This window comes from Cucumis sativus, chromosome 6 (genome assembly GCF_000004075.3).
Source record: "Cucumis sativus cultivar 9930 chromosome 6, Cucumber_9930_V3, whole genome shotgun sequence".
In the NCBI taxonomy this organism is placed as follows: domain Eukaryota; kingdom Viridiplantae; phylum Streptophyta; class Magnoliopsida; order Cucurbitales; family Cucurbitaceae; genus Cucumis; species Cucumis sativus.
Window position 1 is genome coordinate 26,879,846 of NC_026660.2, and position 21,563 is coordinate 26,901,408.

General features: G+C 28.6%; 2 protein-coding genes across 2 annotated transcripts; both read right to left on the reverse strand.

Annotated features, from left to right (window-relative positions):
• Positions 1 to 1,578: 1,578 nt before the first annotated feature.
• On the reverse strand, positions 1,579 to 3,218 carry LOC101210849 (protein SENSITIVE TO PROTON RHIZOTOXICITY 1). The gene has a single exon (XM_004143509.3). The coding sequence runs from the start codon at positions 2,825 to 2,827 to the stop codon at positions 1,697 to 1,699; it is 1,131 nt and encodes a 376-aa protein (XP_004143557.1). The 5' UTR covers positions 2,828 to 3,218; the 3' UTR covers positions 1,579 to 1,696.
• A 9,023-nt stretch (positions 3,219 to 12,241) lies between these two features.
• On the reverse strand, positions 12,242 to 13,845 carry LOC101211098 (transcription factor MYB92). Its single transcript, XM_004143510.3, has 3 exons — positions 13,611 to 13,845; positions 13,372 to 13,501; positions 12,242 to 13,289 (listed from the first exon to the last, which is right to left on the reverse strand). The coding sequence occupies exons 1-3, from the start codon at positions 13,741 to 13,743 to the stop codon at positions 12,518 to 12,520; spliced, it is 1,035 nt and encodes a 344-aa protein (XP_004143558.1). The 5' UTR covers positions 13,744 to 13,845; the 3' UTR covers positions 12,242 to 12,517.
• Positions 13,846 to 21,563: the final 7,718 nt, after the last annotated feature.

Sequence of the window (21,563 nt, forward strand, 5' to 3'; positions counted from 1 at the left end):
ACTTTTTCAACACAAACTTGAAAATTAGTCACAGTAATGTACCTTTAAAAATGTTTACTCGTTAGTAATGAAAATTAGTCGTTCAAGCATGTGTAATTAGTAACACATCTATGGTATTCATAATAGTTTTCATAATAATAGGTTTTGCATTCCGAAGAAAATGACATGTGTAACTACAATCCATCGACATAATAAGTTTGGTTTTTATATTGGAAATTGGAATTTTTCTGAAAGATGGAGGATAGGGAATGAATTTATTTGAAAAAAATCGTGGAAATTGAAAAAGAGGGGATGAAAATGCGACAAAAGAAAAAATACATAAATGAAAAAGGTAAAAGAAAGTGATTGGTGGATTTAGTATAGATATAGGAGGGTCGAACCCCTCTCAAATTTAAACTATTTATATAATATATGTATATAAAAAACTGAAACAATATCAATACTAAAAGTTATCCCAACACTAAAATTATTTCTCGACCCTTCTAAACTTATGTTAAAACTTCATGAATGAAAAAACATTTGATGAAAGAGAATGTAAATAGCATTTTAAATAAAAGGTGTGAATCTTAGTTAACTTATTCTTAATAAAAATGAAAATTGTTGACTGTAATTAAAAACACGGTGGACGTACGTAAACAACTACAAACATGATTTGATTGGACTCGTTTTTCCTAATTGTATTTTTGTTGATGATACATGCATAATGGTAAAAGTATCTCCACGTGAGATTTCAAAGAATATCAATTTAATTAATCTCAAATCTCACTTCTTAATTAAATTCTTATTTGGAATAGAAAAAACAATAGCTTTAGTTAGATGTAACTCTCTTGATTACACATACAAAGGTTAAAAAAAAGTAACATACAAAGGTTTAAAAAAAAATACTAAAAGACGTATAAAGAAAGAAAACATTTTCTCTTAAATCATGCATCAAGTTATTTGAGTATAATTTCTTCCCACCAACGTTTAAAATGATCTATCGGATTTTAAAAAATAAAAGTTTTCCGCTTAAAAAGATAAACTTTTGTTGATTTAAAATAGCTGTTTGACACCGTTTTTCTCTTTTTAAGTCAACTCCGTCCACTAAGTTTTTTTTTTTTTTTTGGCACACCTCAAGCATACAGTGGAATATAAAAATGTTAAAAAAATGTTTTATAAGAAAACAAAAAATTCAAATTTATAATTGGACAACTCCATGACTACTCGAACGCATGGCTTCCAAGTATATAGATCTAAAAATAAAGTGAGAAGTTTGAGACAAAACTATTGATTAAATGGATGGGATGTAATAAAAACAAATATATAGTATAGTCTAAACTGCACCTTATTATTTAATTATTTTTCTTTCTAATTAAACAATGACTTCAGACTTGAGCTGAGAGATAGAGAGCTTCTTAGCAATTTCCTGTCTTATCGACAGATCATCTCAACCCAATGATAATCTTTAATGCTTCAATGACTATTTAGTTATTACCATTTGTAACTTTCAGACAGAGTAATACTTCCAACAATCAAGTTTGAATATGGACAAAACTAATAGTAATGAGGGAGATGGGGGTAAATTAATCAAATTCGAACTGATAAAACACTTCCCAAATCTAATACCAATGAAGAGGTAAATGAATTAAATTCAAACTGATAAAGAGTACAAATATCTATGCAAAGAATTTTCCACATGTACAGACAGATACTAACATCAAAAACCACAAAATTTCCATTCTGATTCCGAATCGAAATCATTAGGAAATCCCAGCACCTCTTCTAAACATTGATTCTCAATCAAACCAAACCCATCAAGAAACGACTCAAAAGATCCATCATCCGACGAACCATTGGACCCGTTTTGGAGATTACCATCCTTCGAAATCTGATTACTCTCTCCATCTTCATCCATTCCCGACGTCGTCGCCGTCGTGGGACAAGCGTCATCCGGAACTGCCGGCATGTGGCCTTCGAACAACGCCATATGACCAAACAACTTATCCTTACGGGAGAAGGTGGTTCCACAAGAACACCGCCACTTGGACTCACCGCAGTGCTTCAAATGGCTTTTCAAATCCGCCATTACAGAGAAACTCTTCTTGTTGCAACGATTACAAGAGAACATCTTAGGGCAGTGGCTACGCTTGAAGTGATTCTTCACGCAAATCAAGGATTTCAGTGCCCTAAATTTCTTGTGCATTTTGTTCCTTACACAACCGTCGTAAGGGCAGGAGAATCGCGTGCGTTTCGCTCTGTGGTCCGCTCCAACAACAACATCCAACGGCTTAGCCAAAGCCTCTGGGGTCTTGAATTGGTTCCCATGGGCCCGCATATGCATCCGTAAATTCGCGTCTCGCTTGAACCCTTTCCCGCAGATTTCACAGAAATGGATGTGTTCCGCTAGCAATTCCATCGCATCCAGCTCCACTATTTCCCAATCTGGGTCAAATTCTTCAGATTCGGTTATTGCAATCTCATCTGCACCCTCCACCTTCAGCTCCGCCATTGATTTATCTGTTACAAGAATCGGATGAGTTCGAGTTGCTGAAGCCGTCAAATCCGGGGGAGTAGGGGTTTTCGATTGGGCGCAGGTTAGAAGAGCGGCGCCGTTGACAATGATCTGTTGGACTGCGGTGAAGATTTCAGATGAAACGGCATCCATCTGTTGATTACTGATACGAACTTCTGTGTCGATGTTATGGGAAAGGAAGATTTGGAGAGCATCCATTCTGGAACGGATGGTTGAGAGATTTTGTAAGGCAATCCGGGGGTCCCCGCTTCCGATAATAGTGGTGGTCGGAATTGGATCGCCGGAAAATTCGATTGGAAAAGTGGGAGGATTCATGGGGATTGAGAGCGGAGTTACAGCAAAAAGGGGGCAGGAAGGTGTGAGAAGAGAAGTGAAGAAGGAGATGAATTTAATTTAATTGGATTGGAGGAGGATTTGACTTGAATGCTGGACTAGCTCGACTTGAGGAAATGGGTTCCAAATGACGTCGTTTTTGTTAGAATGTATATCGATGAACTTGGCCCTTGGGCTGTTGTTAATTGAAAACTAGGTCTAGGTGTGGGGGGGCGGTCCCATGTGGAAATGGAACCAAACTTTAGAGACGGATTACAACAAGGGTTAGCTTCGTTTACTCGTCAAACCAAATTACTTTTCCAAATTTTCTTCATTTCATTCTTTTGAGAAGCCCTTGCAAAATATTGCAATCTGGCCCCCTATTATTAATACATAGGATTCGGCATAACAAAAGCTAAACTAAAATAAACTTTTTTTTTACTTTCTCATATATTAAATTATTGCCATTATTTAATTAATATCAATAAATATTGAATTTGATTACCTAAGATTTATTGAAAGCAGATGAACCAGTTAATATACCACCTCACAATGTTAAATTAAATAAAAAGAACAAATTCTTGTACACCCTTCAAATGTTGTTTATGAAACATATATATTTTTTATTACTAGATTTTGAGTCTATTTTATTTCAATTTAGCTTTTAGGTTTTGTATTATAAAATTCTACAAAATTTTATTGTTGTTATAAGTTTGTCCTAGTTTCAAGATTTTCAGTTTACTAAGTACTCAACCCTAACCAATATAATAACTAATTCAAATTAATTATGAAATGAAGTTTTAAAATTAAATTTAAAAATAATTAAACTTAATTAATTATAATTATTTTAAATTGACTACTAGGTATTAACACTATAAACTTAAAGTGTCTGTTATTGGGTTGGATAAAAAATTGATGTTATTGAAAATATGGAAAAAATAAGATTATAATATTTTGAAATACTAAGGTGTATTATTTAAAAATTTAGAGGCTATATGAAAACCTAAATGTAAAACATACCCTTATTTTCTTTTTCAAAAGTTTATATCATGTGTGTCACTTTCGGAGTCAATACACGTTTTAAGAGTTGGACGAAGATTACGTTCAAAACAAATAATGTAATTTTTTCTTAAAAATAATTAATACTTGAACTAAATTTAATATATTGATTTTTCTTTTTGAAAAAGTAGTGACCTGGAAATACAAATAATTAAGACTTATGCTTTCAGTCTTCATACTTTGTATATGTTTCAAAAGTTACTAATATTCATTTAAAAGCTTTAATATTGTATTTGAAGTTTTGATAAATTTTTCCTATTTTGTGATTTGTTTATTCATTTGAATGTTTTAATATTACATTATGAAGCTTTAAAAACTATCATTAATAATTAAAAAAATGGTCAAAATGTTTTAATAAATAGGTACTTAACACATTGATATGTGAATTAAAAGAAAAAACAAGACATTGATATATATAATTGGAAAAGGCAAGTAGAACGTGCGCAACTGCAAATGGCGATGCATTGGGACTTTTTCGCCTTCTTATTCCCACGATTTCCCCCTCCCTATTTAGTGGTTCGTTGTTTTGGAAACTGCCGCAGCTGCCCCGTGAATATATAGTTCCAATTTCTTCATCTTCTTATTAAACTTTAATTACACATTAACACAACAAATCAAAAAATCAACCGGATGGACCAAAATCCACCCAATCAAAAGCAGACCATAAGAGGGTTAAACTCATATTTTTCAAAAATTTGGAAGACGTAATCCACTAATAATCGATTTATACATTTTCATGATTGAAATTGGTCTGAACATTTACTAAATCAAATATAATTGATAGAGTGACAATTTGGTCGAAGAATTGACTTCCGCTCAATTTATTTTGAAATTCAATCAATAATTATTAAAGTAGTAAAAGTAATTCATAAATAATACAATTTTATCTCATTATTTCATGGGATGTTCATAATGAATTAGGTTTAACTTTTTAAAATTTTAATTTAAAAAATAAGTAATCAAGTGAACAAATTTAGAATGCCCGATAATTATACAAAGTAATTTTTGAAAAACTTTTAAATTTATTTTAAATAGCTTGAATATCCAATAAATTGAAATGAAAACGAAATTTTGAAAAACTACATTTTTTTTCTTAATAAATGCAAACGTAAATGTATAGAAAATATACATTTTTTAAAAAATAGTCGGTGAATAAAAAGATCATCTTAAAGTAATTAAGATTTATATTGTGAATTTTTAATTTTAAAAAAAATGATAAACACAAAAAGTCTTAAAATGGGTCAAAATTGTATAATTAATGACAATTTCTAAAGAAAAGAAAGGTCAATATTTAAATGTCAAGTAAATATACGTGTAAATGTTGATACGAGATAAAAAAAAATAAAAACAAATGGAAAAACACAAGTACAATATAATATAATATTAAAAATTCATAAAAAATTGTTTGAATGATGTTAAAAATAAATAAAGGTTATATATTTTAAAATATAACCAAGGAAATATTTACAAAAATTTCAATGACTAAGACACAAGTCTAATATAAAATTTTGTTATTTTTTAAAATATTTTCTATAATTTTGTCATTTATCATAATTCTTCTTTAGAAAATTATTTTAGAAGGGAAAGTTTTTGATAGAAAATAAAGCTAAAAATTAAGGGTAGAAAAGCACATAAAAAGGCTTAATCCTTTATTGAAAATGTGACATTTGAATGTAAAACTATAGAATTGTATGTATTCATATCATAAAATAAAAAATTTGAACCCAACTATGGTAGTTAATTAAAAGAAATCAAAATTTTGTTGAAATGGTGTAACGTGTGGAATTTGTTTCAAAATGGGGAAACTAGAGTATTGTAAATAAATGATCGAAATTCCGTCCATTAAGATTTCAAAGGACAGATTTGGATGAAAATTTTAGTAATGAGAGAAAGAATGAAAACGAAGGAATATGTAGAGAAGAATCATGGAGATGGGAGAAAACTGAGAGACGGCGAGAGGCGAGGGCATGGTGGCGGGCGGAGTTGGACCACCGTCTCGGCGGCTGCGTCGTTGGTGAGAAGTATTGGAATGACGCATGCAATGACAAAATACACAATAACAAAAGAGAAAAGGAAGAACTGATAGGGACAAGAGATTGGAAATTTCTCCATAGGAAATGCTTTTAGTGTTCATTAAAATTAATGATTTTGTTTTTTTCTCATGATTGATTATTTTTTCTTTTGAATTCATTAATTCTCATCAAATTAATATGATAACCTAAAGTTCTATTTCGAAATCAATTAACAAACAAAAAAAGTATTTTGAAAGTTATTATTTATTTCTTTTAAGAAAACAAGAGTGTTAGGCATTTGAAAAGGTGGTTTTTATTATTTGGAATTGCATGTGGTATCATTTGCCTATCAACGTGAATTCCAGTGTGTGACACACGCATCTCAACTTTTTCCATAGTGATTCATTCGTGCTAAAACAATAATTTTCTCTTCCTAAAACCTTTTGTATCAACGTGAATTGCTCTTGTGGTTTTTATAAATTTAATTCTACATACCTACCTTTATATTATATATAATATATAATTGTCTCTTTGTATTTTTATTTCTTTGTCTCTGTCAACAATAATTACTTCTCGAAATTATTTTAATTCATGTAATTGATTTAGAAATGTAATTTCCATTAAAATATCAAAAGTAATATATAGTTGGATTGTTGGAAATGATTTTTAGCTTTTGGTGGAAAAAAATGTATTTTGAGATAAAAGAGGTAGAAATTATCCTAAACGAAAACATTTAGGATTGACAAATGCGTATATATATGAAAGGAGCTTCCGAAGTGTGTTGGTAGTGATAGTATAACTCTGTCATCACACACATGTTGTCACTATCCACTTGGATGGTCAAGTCTGGACAACTACGCTTGCGGAAAGAAAAATTTTGTTTTTGTTTTCAAAGTAGTGACTATAACACAACTATTTTCGTCTAGATATAACATGGACTTTGTGTCACCCATTTTATCTTATGTTTAAAATTTTAGATTAGAAGCCCACTTTCTAATAATTTTTTTTTTCCTAATTTATGTTCATGTTGAATCGATGAATAATATATTTTAGAAAAGAAAAGAAAATTTTGAATTTTAAAGATTTGGTTGAGTGAGCTGAAGATCTAATTTGGCTAACTCGAAATTTATGATTGATCCAAAAAAAAATATCTTCAATTCACTACTGTTGTTATTATTTTTTTGGTAGGAGTGTATCGTAGGGATATAAAGGAAAAGCTTTTACACAGCCATTTATCCTTCATTTTCCAATGTATACATATTTTACCATTCATTTTAAAATATAATTAAACTAAAATTCACTTTATAAGTAGGGAACATCAATTTCCCAAACTACCTTGAAATGTAAATATTACATAGATTTTTAAAATGTCCATAATTAAACTAGTTAAAGTAAAAGTAAATTTTTTAAATTAAATAAAATAAAGGGTTATTAATATAGTTATATTTTTAATTGAAATTAATTTTGTAGTAATGAATTTGAAATTTTCAAACCTATGATTGATTTTTGAAATGTCACAAAATTCCAATTACTAAAGTTAAAAGAATAAATTAACAAATGATAAACAAAAATAAACCTAATTTTTTAAAAGTAGAATAAAAGCCTTCATTTTTTATGTGAATGGTAGAGTATGGTCAAATTTTTTTTATAATTAAGTACAAAAGGAAGAAAAAAATTGATATATAATGGGCCCATCTTACATGGGCAAAGCCCAGAATTGTCAAAGTGGAGCGGCTCCAAAGTTGTTAGGTTCGGTTGTGATCCAATTCTCTCATGGGCCCATTTCAGAATACGATAGTTGGGTTCAAGTTGATACGATGGATGAGATGTTTTTACAACTTTATGTAGAATGATTAGTTGGTGTCTCATCTGCTGCAACCATACCTAAATTTACAAGAGGTCAATTAAAATATTTTGAATTTAACTATTTTGATGAACATGATTCCTTAATTTGTTTTATAGCTATAAAATTCTTTATTCCTAATGGGTTATATTTTAGATAGGTAGATGTTATATCAATAAATAGAATGATATAATTGATTTTTAGGCAGAAGTCAATTGCTGTGCCTTTTAGCATTGCGAGTCCCCATGTATTGTTTCATGAGAAAGAGAAGTGGATTAGGTTCTATAATTTTGGCATTATATAATAAGTCGTTGGAGAAAATATTCATTTTTACTTAGACTATATTCATCTTTTGTTTTCTACTTAATACTAAAATATGTGATCTTCTCCCCAACGCATTACCATGGAAAGAAAATGAGAAACATTTTATTCATTCAAATCAACATAAATAGACATTATTAATGAAAATTATTTAATATTGACATAATTACATTTTGTATTATCTTAGTTATTGTTTGTATGATTCAGATGTAATAGGTCCATTGGGTCTTAGTTCATAGTATTTGAGCATCGTGCTTCTGTTGTTATAGTTTGAGAAACCCTTGTGAAAGATTAGGGATTTGGTAGAAAAAAGAAAGAGCTTTTGTTTGTATTTTCAGAAATTTATATCAAACTTTTAATTAGTGCCACCAAACCAATATTGTATGAAAGTTATTAGGGTTTAGGGTTTGTGGTTTTATACTTTTGGGGGGGGCTTTCCAATTAGCAAGAAAGATAGATTCAAATTTTACAATATTAGTTTTAAGATCCTTTCCCAATATCAACATTATTACATTAATATATGATAATTGATAAAATTAAGCCACCAAACCATAATAATTGATGATTGCAAGCGGAGGGTAAAATGAATTAATTTTGATGGACAATTGAATTAGGAAATTGACAAGTTTTAAAATAATAGTACCAAATGGTCAGACAAATATATGATTTGAAAATTAAAATACCTAAAAGTTAATCGAATATAAAATGCATTATAAAAAAATATTAATACTGGACTTTAGGATTCAAGTTTCTACCATTGTTGATTGTGTGGAAAAAAAAGGGGGGGATTAGACTTGTGAAATTTATGTATATTTTAATATTTCAAGTAGCCCAGGATTCACATACAATTTTTACTTTACATTATCATATTAATAATCAAATGTCTTCATTATTAACCCAATTATCAATCAAGGATATGAAGGTAGGTACAATAATTTCATTAGAGATTAATTTAATTTTAGTAATATAGGTTTTTTGCTATTAACTTTTTTATCATGCAAGTAATAGTATCTTAAATTAATATCCTTTTTTGTCTACTGCATAAATTAACCGAACTTGTTTCTTAATTTTTGTAGGATCAAACTTGTTTTTTAATTTCTGCATAGTTCAACTGGTTAAAATATATAACTGCAATAAAAAGAAAATTAATTAGGGTACTCAAATTTATCTAATTATTACAATTATTCAACCCAAATTTTGTAAGTTCATAATTAGTTTCATGATTGTTAAAATGGGGATGGTTTCTTATAAAAACTATTCTTTATATCAAATTTATTTTCTTCTTTCCTTAGAGCAAGATAAAGTTATCAAAAATAATAATTTCCTTATACATTTTTTATTTAATATTTTTTAGGACTAATTTGAACGATTACACTTATTTGGTTTATATATGTTTGAGGATTTATTTAATTTCATTGTATAAGAACTAAACAAACACATTTGATGGGTTTAATTTCCTTTGGTCTTTTCAAAAAATGTTACATAATTTGATTTTAAAAGTATTTTTATATACAAGTTTGTTTAATTTTCTATTTTCAAAATGTTTCTCTAATATTGTGAACTCATTATAAAATAAGACGATATCCTGAACTGATTGTTAAAGATGATCATCCAAATTGATTATTAAAAGGAGTTATGGGGTTAATCACTAATCACTAAAACTAGGGGTGAAAGGTGGTTTTTGCTGGAGTTGTGATCACCAAAGTTGGTCACTGCAAGTGATTGATTGTTAGAGTTGAGATTGTTGGAGGTGTATGTGGTCTTCGTTCGAATTTGTTGTCAAAAGTGATAGTAGAATTTGGCCAGCAAAGGTAATAGTTAATGGTGATTTTGGCTGTTGAAGTAGTTGTCAAAGTGGATAGTCGATGGATGAAGTTATTGAAAACACGGGAGAGAGTGTTAATTCCATTGTTATAACTGCAAAGTTGTAAATATATATTTTAGTCTAGCAAAATAATGATTAATAACTCTTACTCACCACTATTATATTTCAACAGAAACCCTAAAGGAGAGCTACAATCAACTATTAAAGATCCCAACACCCTCTAAATTGGAGTTGAAATTTCCGGTCTCTTTGCGATGAACTCTAAATCAATTTATGCAAATTAAGTTTATTAGTTCAGTCAAAAATTATAAAAAAAAACCTAAACAGGTTTTCTAAAATTATTAATACCAAATAGTCTTTAAAAGTCGTTATATGAGGAAAGGGAAAATCAAACATTTTGAAAAGCAAAAGTGTATATAAGAAAGATAATTATGTGAACAGAATCTTGATGGGATAACACTACCAAAAGAAAAGGTTGTTTAGAAACATTTTAAAAAGTAACCAAAATTTAACATGATTTAAAATTAAGGGTAACTTCATTAGTATTTGATCATTTTGACATTTCAAACTCAAAGAAATTGTTTATTACCACAGCTACCTTTCTACTGTTTTTCATGTGTATCTAATCTTGAGAGACTAAGTAGCAGCTCGAATCAAGTGTAATTGATCAACAATTATATGGAAAAACATTATTATAATAAGTATAAATAAAATAAAATGAATGGAAACCGAGTTTTCTTGTTCAGGAATTTATATGCAACATTATTAAAAGTCAAATGGTAGGCTGGCCACCTCTATGTTCTTTGACTCTATCCCACTTCCCAATTATTTACTCCACATGAACGAAAACAAAATAACTTCCATTTTTTTCCTTTCCTTTTCTTTTCTTTTCCTTCTTTTAAAATTATTTCTTTCCACTTTCTTCTTTAAATATAATAGTCAATAGGGACATTGAAAATAACAATTAAAAGCAGTATTAGATAACCACGCATTTCTTCCAATAATTAATTGACAATAAATTAAATTGTTTGTGTTAATTTTAATGTGGGACGATCCTCCTCTTGCATCTTTATAGCTAGATTCACCATTTTTTAAATCAATTTTTTGTTCATCAAGCTATATGAATTATGATATCATATCTGGTTTAATCTATTCCAATGATGTTACCATTGACATGAGGAGATAATATGGATGTGTTAAGTTTTTGTCAACCTAATTGAAATGTTAGAATATACTTCATATAACCTTGTTTTCTCTAACATTTTTTTGTTATAATGGTGAAAACAAAGCAACATTATCCTATCGTGAGGATTATCATTTTCAATGATGTCTACACGTAGATTTCATAATCTTCACAAAATATATGAGTTACTCTTTTAATTGGATTTTCATACGAGGTTGTGAAAGCTCTAAATATTTACATAATTCTAATTTATAGATAATAATATTGGATATGTTAGGTTTACCAAAACATTTCAACTATTGATATTCTTAATACCTAGTTCTATCTTTCACTTGCTAGTCATATCTCTAATTACGAATTTACATGGAAATTAAAACTGAAGTTTTATCCATAAAAGCATTGAAAAACTAGGAATCTGTAGAACAAATGAGTTAGAGCAATGTGTGGAGAGATATTTAGAGAGTGGTCGTTTTTCTTGTGAGGAAAAAAATCTAAAAAGTTTCTCATGTTTCCTAACTACATGGGGTCCCTCTTTTATCATTGCAAATCCTAATGTTACGTCATGAATTAGAAATTAAATGCATTGGTCAACTCTCTCAAACAAAACTTCCGACCAATATTATATTATATACTAATCATCTCTTTATTTATTTAAGAAGAGCTCTCAGGAATTTTCAACCAAGAATTTAATTTTAATATTATACAAAGCATTTCCTCTGTCCTTCTCCACGTCTCTCCAATATAACTGGTTTGTTCATATCCTTTGTCAAAAAGCTCACTCACTCCCCGGGAAAAATAAACCCAAGCTCAATGAAGGTTACTATTCTTTTTTTTTTTTTTTTTTGAAAAAATGAACCACTACAAAGTTGCCATATTACTTTCAAACATTTATTAAAAAAATACCATTATTAAAATTGGAGTTTCAAATTTATGTTCAATTTTCTTAAATGTAATTTCTAGTATTGATACTCAAAGATATTAAAGAAAAAAAAAACAAGGAAAAGCAAAAGATGAAGTAATTTTGACATATAATAAATTAAAAAGAGTAGGTCAGCTGCTGCAGGTTAAGTTTGGTGAATGATTAGTCTGGATTAAATACTCATTAATGGGTCTTTGAAACTAAGAGACAAAGAACGGGAAAAAAGAAACTTTAACTTCATTTCTAGAGATGATATAACAAAAACACAATACGTTTTCTTTCCCCTTAATGAGAGAAACATGGATCAGCTCAATTCCAATCAGCAATTTGATGAACTGAAATTTCTTTTTCCACAGAGAAGAAACAAAATTTTACATAATACGAACACACAAGCAGCGTATAGATGTATGTATATATGCATGTAAATTAAATCCTCAGGTGTTGTGTAATATAAAATATACGCACCAAGATACTTACCAAAAAAGAAAAAAAAAGCATTAAATATAATATGTATTTTTTTATTTTAAGATTTTAAAGCGAAGGAATATCATGAAACAAAGCATCTTCAAGGAGGAGGTGGTCCGGCCAAATGGAAGAAGAGGATCCGCCAAGGCTTGAACTGCTACATGCATCTCCATAATTACTGTTTGAAGAAGGTCCCTCGTTAATAATATTCATCCGCGGTGCCACCGACGGAGGCGAGGGGGCGGTTGAAGAAAAAGGCAGTTGCCATGGAGAATTATTATTAGCATCACAAACTTCATTATTTTGGGAGCACATTTCCTTAGCAATGAACGGCATCGTTTCATATGTATTTGTATTGTTACTTGGAACTACTTCCAAGCTTGGCAAATGGGAAAATAGAAGACTCACTGAGTCAGTACCGAGTGGTTGGAGAGGAGGATTAATATTGTTATTATTCTGGGTGATACTGATTTGGTTTTCAAAGAGAGGAGAAGAAAGAGAGTTAATCAAATTCATAATATCAATTTCAGTAGGATTATTATTGTTACTAATTAATGAAGGTGGTTGGAGGAGGTATTGAAGGTATTGACACTTGGCCATTTGAAGAGCTTCAGCTTGTAATCTCAAAGCTTGTTCTTCCCATGAAGGATTCTCCATTAGCTCTTTAAGACTGGCCAATGCTATGATGTGTGGCAAACTTGAAAATATGTCGGTTCGAGGACGATGAGTCATTGGATCAAAACCCATTTGAATTAGCTTTTTCTTTAAATGAGTATTCCAAAAATTCTTGATTTCATTGTCTGTTCGTCCCGGTAAATGACTTGCAATTGCTGACCACCTTCATTCATTAAATTTAAGTATTACTCACACACATATATAAACATATAAGTAGTTTGTATAAAACATAATAATAATCTTACTTGTTTCCAAGGACAGAGTGGAGATTGAGAATAGTTTGCTCTTCTTCTTGAGAAAATTTTCCTCTCTTAATATCTGGCCTCAAGTAGTTTGTCCATCTCAATCTGCAACTCTTTCCACATCTATTTAGCCCTACAAATGGTTATAAATTAATCCGTTAGATGTAAGAGAGATTTTTCTTTTGTTTCTTTTGAACGATTATTATTCGAAAGAAAGAAAAAAGAGAGTATTTGATACATACCCGCGAGTTTGGGGAGGGCTCTCCAGCTGCCATGGCCATGATTTTGGATATGTTTGATGAGCTTCTGGTCTTCTTCAGGAGTCCAAGGGCCTTTCTTAAGGCCACTTTCATCACAACAAGGGCTCCTTCCCATTTCCCTTTTGTAATATGATATATATGCTATGCTAATTGATCACTCTCTTCTTTCTTAACTGATCTTTAATTTGAAAGTAGGGTTTTTATGGCTGCAGGGCCTTTTTAGTTTGCCTCCTCCATTCCAACCTATTAATCATATCCTTTCTATTTATACACATTGCCACTTCTTTCTTCCTTTCTCGTTTCCATGCGGCTGCCCTCTCACGTGCTTCTTCCCCATTCGCTACCTATAAACTATTCTTCTTTTCTATTTCCATCTGAAATCTCTATACTACCCCTGCTCTCTCTAACTATACTGTTCAATGCTCTTGTGGCTAATTTTGAGGGTTTCTCAATTTATTTATTTATTTGAGGAATTTCTTTCTCTAAATTTCAAATAAATTGTTCTTAATTTTTATTTTATCATTTAATTTAGTTCCTACATTTGTACAAGAATTGTGTACTACATCTTAACCTAGTTTAGATGTTATTTTGCACATGTTTAATGGTCCAAAAAAATATATATATATATATATATATATATATATATATATATATATATATATATATATATATATATTATTGAACAAGATTCGAAAAAGAGTATTTTCACTAGTTTATTCATAGTTCAAGAGTGATATTTATAACATTATTTATAATGGTTGTTGCAACTGTAATATAAACTTTTTTGTAACAGATTATGAACGTATCTATACGAGTAACAATCTTACTTCATATATATATATATATATTAGGTTTTAAAGTATTATAATTTTAACTTTTAAATTTGAGTTTTAGGTTAATTTGGTCTCTAAATTTTTAACTTTAAATACTTATTTTTAGTATTGATTTGACAATTATGTCTATTAGTTAATTTTAAGAGTAATTATAATGGATGATCATTTTATAATTAAATAAAAGTTAGGATATAGCAACATTAAAAAAAAAATTCAAATATAACAAAACTATTGTTGATAGACTTGTATGGTCTATAAGTGATAGATCGATACTTGCAACATGATCTATTAGTGATAGACTTTTACTATTGATAGAATTTGACAAATTTTTTTATATTTGTAACTTTTTAAAAATGTTACTATATACTTAATTATTTTAAAATTAATTACTAAATTTATGACTACTTCTAACTCTAAATAATCACAAGATCAAATTTTAAAATTAATTTTAATAGTAATGGAAAGGCAACAACTTTTGATTGATTATAAATTATTTTTCAAAACTAATTAACAAACATTTAGAAACTAGAGATGTTATGAAAAATTAAAATTAAAAATTCAAATCTTAAAATATATCAAATTAAAACAAAACTTAGTGTAATTTAGAAATAGAGATGGCGAAGATACTAAAGAGATATCCACCTAGTAGAAGTGTTGGGTGAGAGTTAGCTTATTATAAGATAAAAATATTATTATCTCTTTTACTTTATTTAACTAATGTAAGAATGTTAGTGAGTGGAAGTCAGCATCGGTGGCAGAGGTGGCACGTCATGATTGGTAGAAATGGAGGCAACCCCATGCACGCAAACGAGAGGGGGCCAGTCATCGTCGTCACCTTCTTTGCATGGCTATACCAAAACTTTGGCCCTTTAAACTTTACGTCAATAATAATATTTCTCCATGGCCCAATTTATGATTTTTTTCCCTTCAAGTTTGTGTATTAAATACACTCCCACTAAAATTCGGGCATATAGCCTTCAAAAGAAAAAAAAAAAAAAGGAAGATTAAATAAATAATTAAAAATAACTAATAATCATGTGTTTGAAAATGTTGACGACAAAAACGAAGTTAAATTGATCCAAATGTATAGTATATATTTTATATATAGTTATTTGGTATTGTATCTCTGAGTTCAGAAAGTCTAATAAAGTAGCTAAGCATATTGTGAAATATTGGTGTCCTTTGTCATTACAGCTTTGAATATTCTCAGTTTCTTGTAAGAGTGGTAAATTCAATGAAGGTTAAAAAGAGAAGAAAACATGCAAAAATAAAATATTTTAATATTCTATATAGAGGGTTTTGTAGATCAGAACTAACTGCTACGGATACGGTTTAATTAAAAATTACATATTTGTTTTTAAAATTTTGTTGGTGCGGATTAAACGCGGTTGCTTATTGCTTTGTGAATGAGATTAGAGAGAGCTAGGTTAACTGTTGCTTTGAGTTTAAAAAATCAATAACCAAACTCAGCCACACTACTAATTTGTATTGAGATTGTGCCAGGTCAACCCTGTCTAGAATGTTCTTTTAACTATTACTTTTTACCTATATCTCTCTTTCAAGATACTTTAATTATATTATAGAGCTATACATATTTTTAAATTACTATGTTAATTCTTGATATAATATTGGGTGCAACTAGCTTGCGTTGCCTACGGAAGAAGGGACCATTTCTTCTAATTATTTTAGTGTATTGTTAAATAAATAAATAAACGTTGTTTGAAAATATTTAATTACTATATCTATTCTAAATTTAACCAAAATTCTATATAAATTTGAATTTTTTTATTTAAAAAAAAAACAATTATTGTTCGTGATTTGTATTCTAATTTAATTTAGATTTGGACCGCATACAAGGCCCTATGCCTCATTTTGTGGAAATTTGTTGTTCTTAATTTGCAATTCAAGTTTTTCTATTCTTACTAATGATCCTTTAACAAAGTATCTCATGTTCTAAAACAAAAATTCATGTAAGTTCTCATTTATGCGCAATTCTCTATCGGATCAAAGGATGAAGTAGATATTGGCTTAGTTTTTCTCTTGTTCTACCGATATTGTTGTTTGGATCTTCATTATTAATAAATATGTACAAAAGAATGTCAAAAATGTTGATGATTGCTAAGGTAAATTCTAAACCGTAAACCTATTAACTCATGTTACATATTTTCAAAAAAGTAAAAAGTATATATATAGATAGATAGATATTAATTAGCTTTTTGTCACCAATCCAAATTGGTGTGTTTTATTTCAAAAACATTAGAAATTTTTTGGAGTATCCAAAGCAATAGGAACAACTGCATCTTTCAAAGCAAATGCAAAAGCAAAACCACAGAAAAAATTGGATTATAATACTTTTTTGTTGGAATATAATGAGGGAAAACATTATATTGTTTTTCTGTGCTGTGTCCTTTGGACTTGTAGTCCAAACTCTTCCTTTTTTTTCTCTCTCTCTTTTAAATTATTCCTCCAATATCACTATTTCTCTAAATTGGAATATAATATTTTTATGTTTCTCACCTATACAATAAAATATCAATTTCACAAAATAAAAAATATATATATATATTAGACCACATTCCTCCTTCACTCATGGAATTGAAAACAAGAGTACAAGAATACAAGATTTTTCGTACCAGAAACACAATATAATAAATTAGAGATTGTATATTAACAAATTTGAATATAGATTATTAATTTGAAAGTGAAGTTGGGAGTTTTAGAGGAAGGGAAGGTGGTGGTTAGAGAAGAAGTTGGTGAAGCAAACAAATGTAAAGTTAATTATTTGCATATCTAAAGTAAAGACGTATAGTATTTGTAATCAAAAGAGCAAGTGTGAACAATCCATGCGTCAATGCCCATTTGTTGATCCTTTTATAATTTCGTCCTTTTCTTCTCTGTCCACGGATCTCTGATCTATAGAATATATATGTGGCCCTAATACCTACACTACACCCTCAATTCCTCTCCATTATTCACACTTTTGTTAACCTTTATTTCTTTATCATCATTTAGATTAACTAATTTCTTTACATTCATAAATTTATAACATATTCATGTATATATATATATTGAAGTTAAAATGAGTAGAAGGAAAGTAAAAGGAATTATGACAATGAGACCCAATTTAATTATATTTAAATTAGGTCCAAGAAGTCTAACTGTGTGACCTCATTTCCTGTTGGGCATGGGGGTTTATTTTTGTAAGAAATTAAAATTTAAACCAAATATAATCTCAAATTTTAGAATTTTGAGATCCAACAAAACAATGATTGTTTTCTTAATATATGGTTGTTAATGAAAATAATGAAGAGAAGTTGGGTGAAAGATTTCAGATATACATGCATACATATACATAATCTAAAATTTATTGAAAAATGGTTAAATTACTATATGAAACGTTAAAAGTTAATATTAAAAAGAGTGAATTAAGGGGGAAAACATAAGATGAGAGAATTAAGATTGCTTGTTGAAGTAGGGTTTCTTGCGGGGGTGGACCATGAAAATGGAACATATTTAATTATGTGGTTAATTAAAAAAAGAAAGAAAAAAGAGAAGTTGGTAATGTCAGCTGAGCAGTGAAGAGAGTTTAAACAGTGAGAGAGAAAGAGAGAGAGAGAGAGGAAAGTCATATTGTCAGCTAAACAACTGATTTGCTTGGTGGAATAAGTTTCTACCCAATGCCCCATCCATATTTGGACTTTCTTTACTCTCTCCCATCCACGTCTTCACTCTTTTACCTTTCTATTTCCATGCAAATTCAATCCCTATTATTTTAACTTTTATATGCTTTTAATCCTGTTTTTGTTCTAAACTTTTTAAAAATCGTTTAAATCTATAAATATTTTTCTTTTTTTTAAAAATAGACTTACTTTGGTTGTAATTTTGTCAAATAACGTAACCATGTATGTTTTCCCCCTTAATTCATTTTATTGTCATAATTCCTTTTACTTTCCTTCTACTTATTTTAACTTCAATACTTAAATGATTTTGGTTGTAATTTTGTACTTAAATGATTATAATCTTTTTTTATTTTATTTTAATTGATAAATAATTATTAAAAAAAACTTCAAATTTACTCTATAAATCTTTTATCATACCATAAAACATAACAACATATTTATCAAATCAACATAAAAACTATTTTTTTTTTCAAAACCCAAATTTCTCGCATCCTTTCCTCGACCCTCGCCCACTGTTTACTATTTTTTTTTTATCTAATTATTGGAATCTTGAAGCAATTGAGTAGATTAATATAAATAAATAAAATTGACATATTTTCTTAACATCTATTCATAAATAAAATAAACTAAAAAAAGAAGTAAAATAAATGCAAACTCGTAAATAATGCCAAAAAAAAAAAAAAAGAATTAGGAGGATAGTAAAAAATACTTAATTAATACCATCAATCACAAAATATGCTAAATTTGAAATACTCATAAATTTGTATGTAAATGAAATTATATCTGATCTGAGTTGAAAAAGTGAAAAAGTGAAGTTGAAGGTAATGCACCAAAATGATAACGGTCAAAATTTTGAAAAGCGATTATCTTATTTGAGATTATAGTCACGTTAACATGTAAAAGATGGATAATGATTATTTTGTAGAAGAATTAAGGAAATTGTAACAGACTCAAATATGTTCTTATTAAGGAAGAAAATAGGATTTAAATCTACTCTCATGTGTATATATATTCGTATGCCCACGGTGGTTTTTCGTATTCAATTATTCTATTTTATATATTGGATCAGATCAGCAAATCTTCCCATTTACATATTTTAATTCGATATTAACTTTTCATCTCCTTTTTCCTTCCTGATTTCGTGTTAGGAGGGTTAAATCAAAGTAGTTTTTAAATGTTTTTTTTTTTCCGATTATTAACTTTTTACAATATGATATTTGTTGGTTTCTCTTGAATCATTACACTTAAATAATTTAAGGTGTATCCCATTTTTAGTTAATTTTTTTTAAAACAAAAAGAATATATAGTTTTTTCTTGCTTAATCTTAAGTCAAAATTTTCAATTTTTTTTCTTCTAAAAGGGATTTATTACCAAAAGAAGAAAGAATTGACGTTATATTTCGATTTTTATTTTCTAAAAGTGAATTGATTTTAAATGATTTTTACACTCCTTTTAACTTTAGGAAACGATAGAATATGCTGGTGAAATTAGTATTTGAATTTACTAAAAATTATAAACTAATTGCTAATAAAATTGAGTTTAACAACACACAAAGTATAACTAATAAAAACCATAATTAAAGGGGGCAAAGTATATGCTCACGATTAGAATATATTCTCTTGAAAATTGTGAAAACTACGTACGTTGTATGGTATTGGATGAAATAAAAGGAAAAACCAAGTTGTGAAAATTGATATGTATCAAGGGAAGAAACACATATATTGTCGTTTTTCCTTTCACATACATAATTTGTATATATTAAAAATATTTTCCAATAATCTACCAAAATAATTTTAAATAATTTTTCATAGTATTATGTAATCAATCATACTCAAAGACTATGTGTTGAGTGAGCTGTTGATCTACGAGATCAAAGTTTCTGTTCAATTATTTACATGCCAGTACTGTTAATTTGTCTAAATTGAAATGCTTTTATATATGTAAATGTGATTCTATATGTTTCTCAAGGTCTATGTAATAAAGTATTGTTTTTTTCTTTCCTTAAAAAAATAAGAATGAGAGAGTCATTTGGACTAGAGAGCTAGGTAGATCTCCAGTCGTTGTTATTAGAGGCTGCTGATCAAAATCAATTATATATGAAATAAGCAATTCTATTTATACTTTCTTTAAAATCACTTACAAACACCCGATTCCACAAAACCAACACACCAAATTTTCAGCTCTCTCTATATATAAATATATCGTTCAAATGTTTTTAGTCCAACAACCCTAAATTTATATATTATTCTCTTTTAATAACAAAAAGAAAACCCTACTGGGATTTCCCCTCTTAATAGTAATACTAATAATGCACTCTAGCTGTATCAATTAAATATAAATATGCTAAACCCTGATCCATCTTTCAAATTAAATATAAAATGAGACTTTTTTTAAAAAAAAATCAATTTATTTCAGATATTGTGTATTAACTTTAAATTTTACATCAAATGTTTCACTATTAAAACTTAAAACTTATCGTCACTTTTACACCCATTTGATAACTTTCCATACAAAATATCATTAAAAAAAAATCTTATAGTATGATACAAATCGACAAAATTTCAAAAGAAAAATAACACTACAATTAGATTTAGTTAAACTTTGTGAATTTGAAAAAAGTTCTTTAATTGTTAGTCTGTTAAAACCAATTGGCGTGGTAGAGGAATTTAGAATAAAGGGTCGAAATTGCAACATAGGAGCATACAACAACGTACAGATTTATATATAAATGTATATTGGAGCATTGATATAACCTAATAAGTTTAATTAGGTATAAAAATGAATTCAAACCTTTATTAATATTTAGTTGGTTTTAAAAAAATTAAGCTCTAGTTTTACTCATACGTCTTCATGTATATTCAAAAGTCAAATTAAAGTTTTAAAACTAAAAAAATTACGTTTGATTTTTCTTTTTAAATTTAAGAATTCAAGTGTTTTTTCATTCGATTTTTTTCCTTCCAAATCATTCCACATGTATCATTTATCTTAAATGGGGGAGTTTCAACCTTTGACTTTTTGTAAATTATATTACATGGTTGTTCAATTTACTATAAGTTTATAGATTTCAACAAATAGGTAAGAATTTTAAAGTTTTGAGATTTAAAAAGAAATAAGTAATAAATAATGGGTTTGAATAGTTAAGGTGATGTTAATTTTTCCATCAAATTTGTAGTAATTAAGATTTATGGATGAATGAAAGATGATTTTTTTTTGTGATAAATTAAATTATTCAAAGGAAGGTAGAGGTAAATTATATTATAACAAAACAGATAGAACGAGAGTAAGTAAAAGGTTTGAAAAAAGAGATGGAAAGGAAGGAGAGCTTCCTTTTTACACCTCAGTTTTGTTAGCAAAAGAGAGAGTGAAGGTTTATTTTTCTCAACCGTTATGCCCAACACAAATTGGATTAGGAATACAAATCA

Excerpts from the sequence above, each read along its gene's own strand:
- LOC101210849 (XM_004143509.3), bottom strand. The coding sequence starts at position 2,827 with ATGAATCCTCCCACTTTTCCAATCGAATTTTCCGGCGATCCAATTCCG.
- LOC101211098 (XM_004143510.3), bottom strand. The coding sequence starts at position 13,743 with ATGGGAAGGAGCCCTTGTTGTGATGAAAGTGGCCTTAAGAAAGGCCCT. Across the intron at positions 13,502-13,610 it reads AGCCCTCCCCAAACTCGCGG|GGCTAAATAGATGTGGAAAG; the intron begins GTATGTATCAAA and ends AACCATTTGTAG. Across the intron at positions 13,290-13,371 it reads CACTCTGTCCTTGGAAACAA|GTGGTCAGCAATTGCAAGTC; the intron begins GTAAGATTATTA and ends TAATGAATGAAG.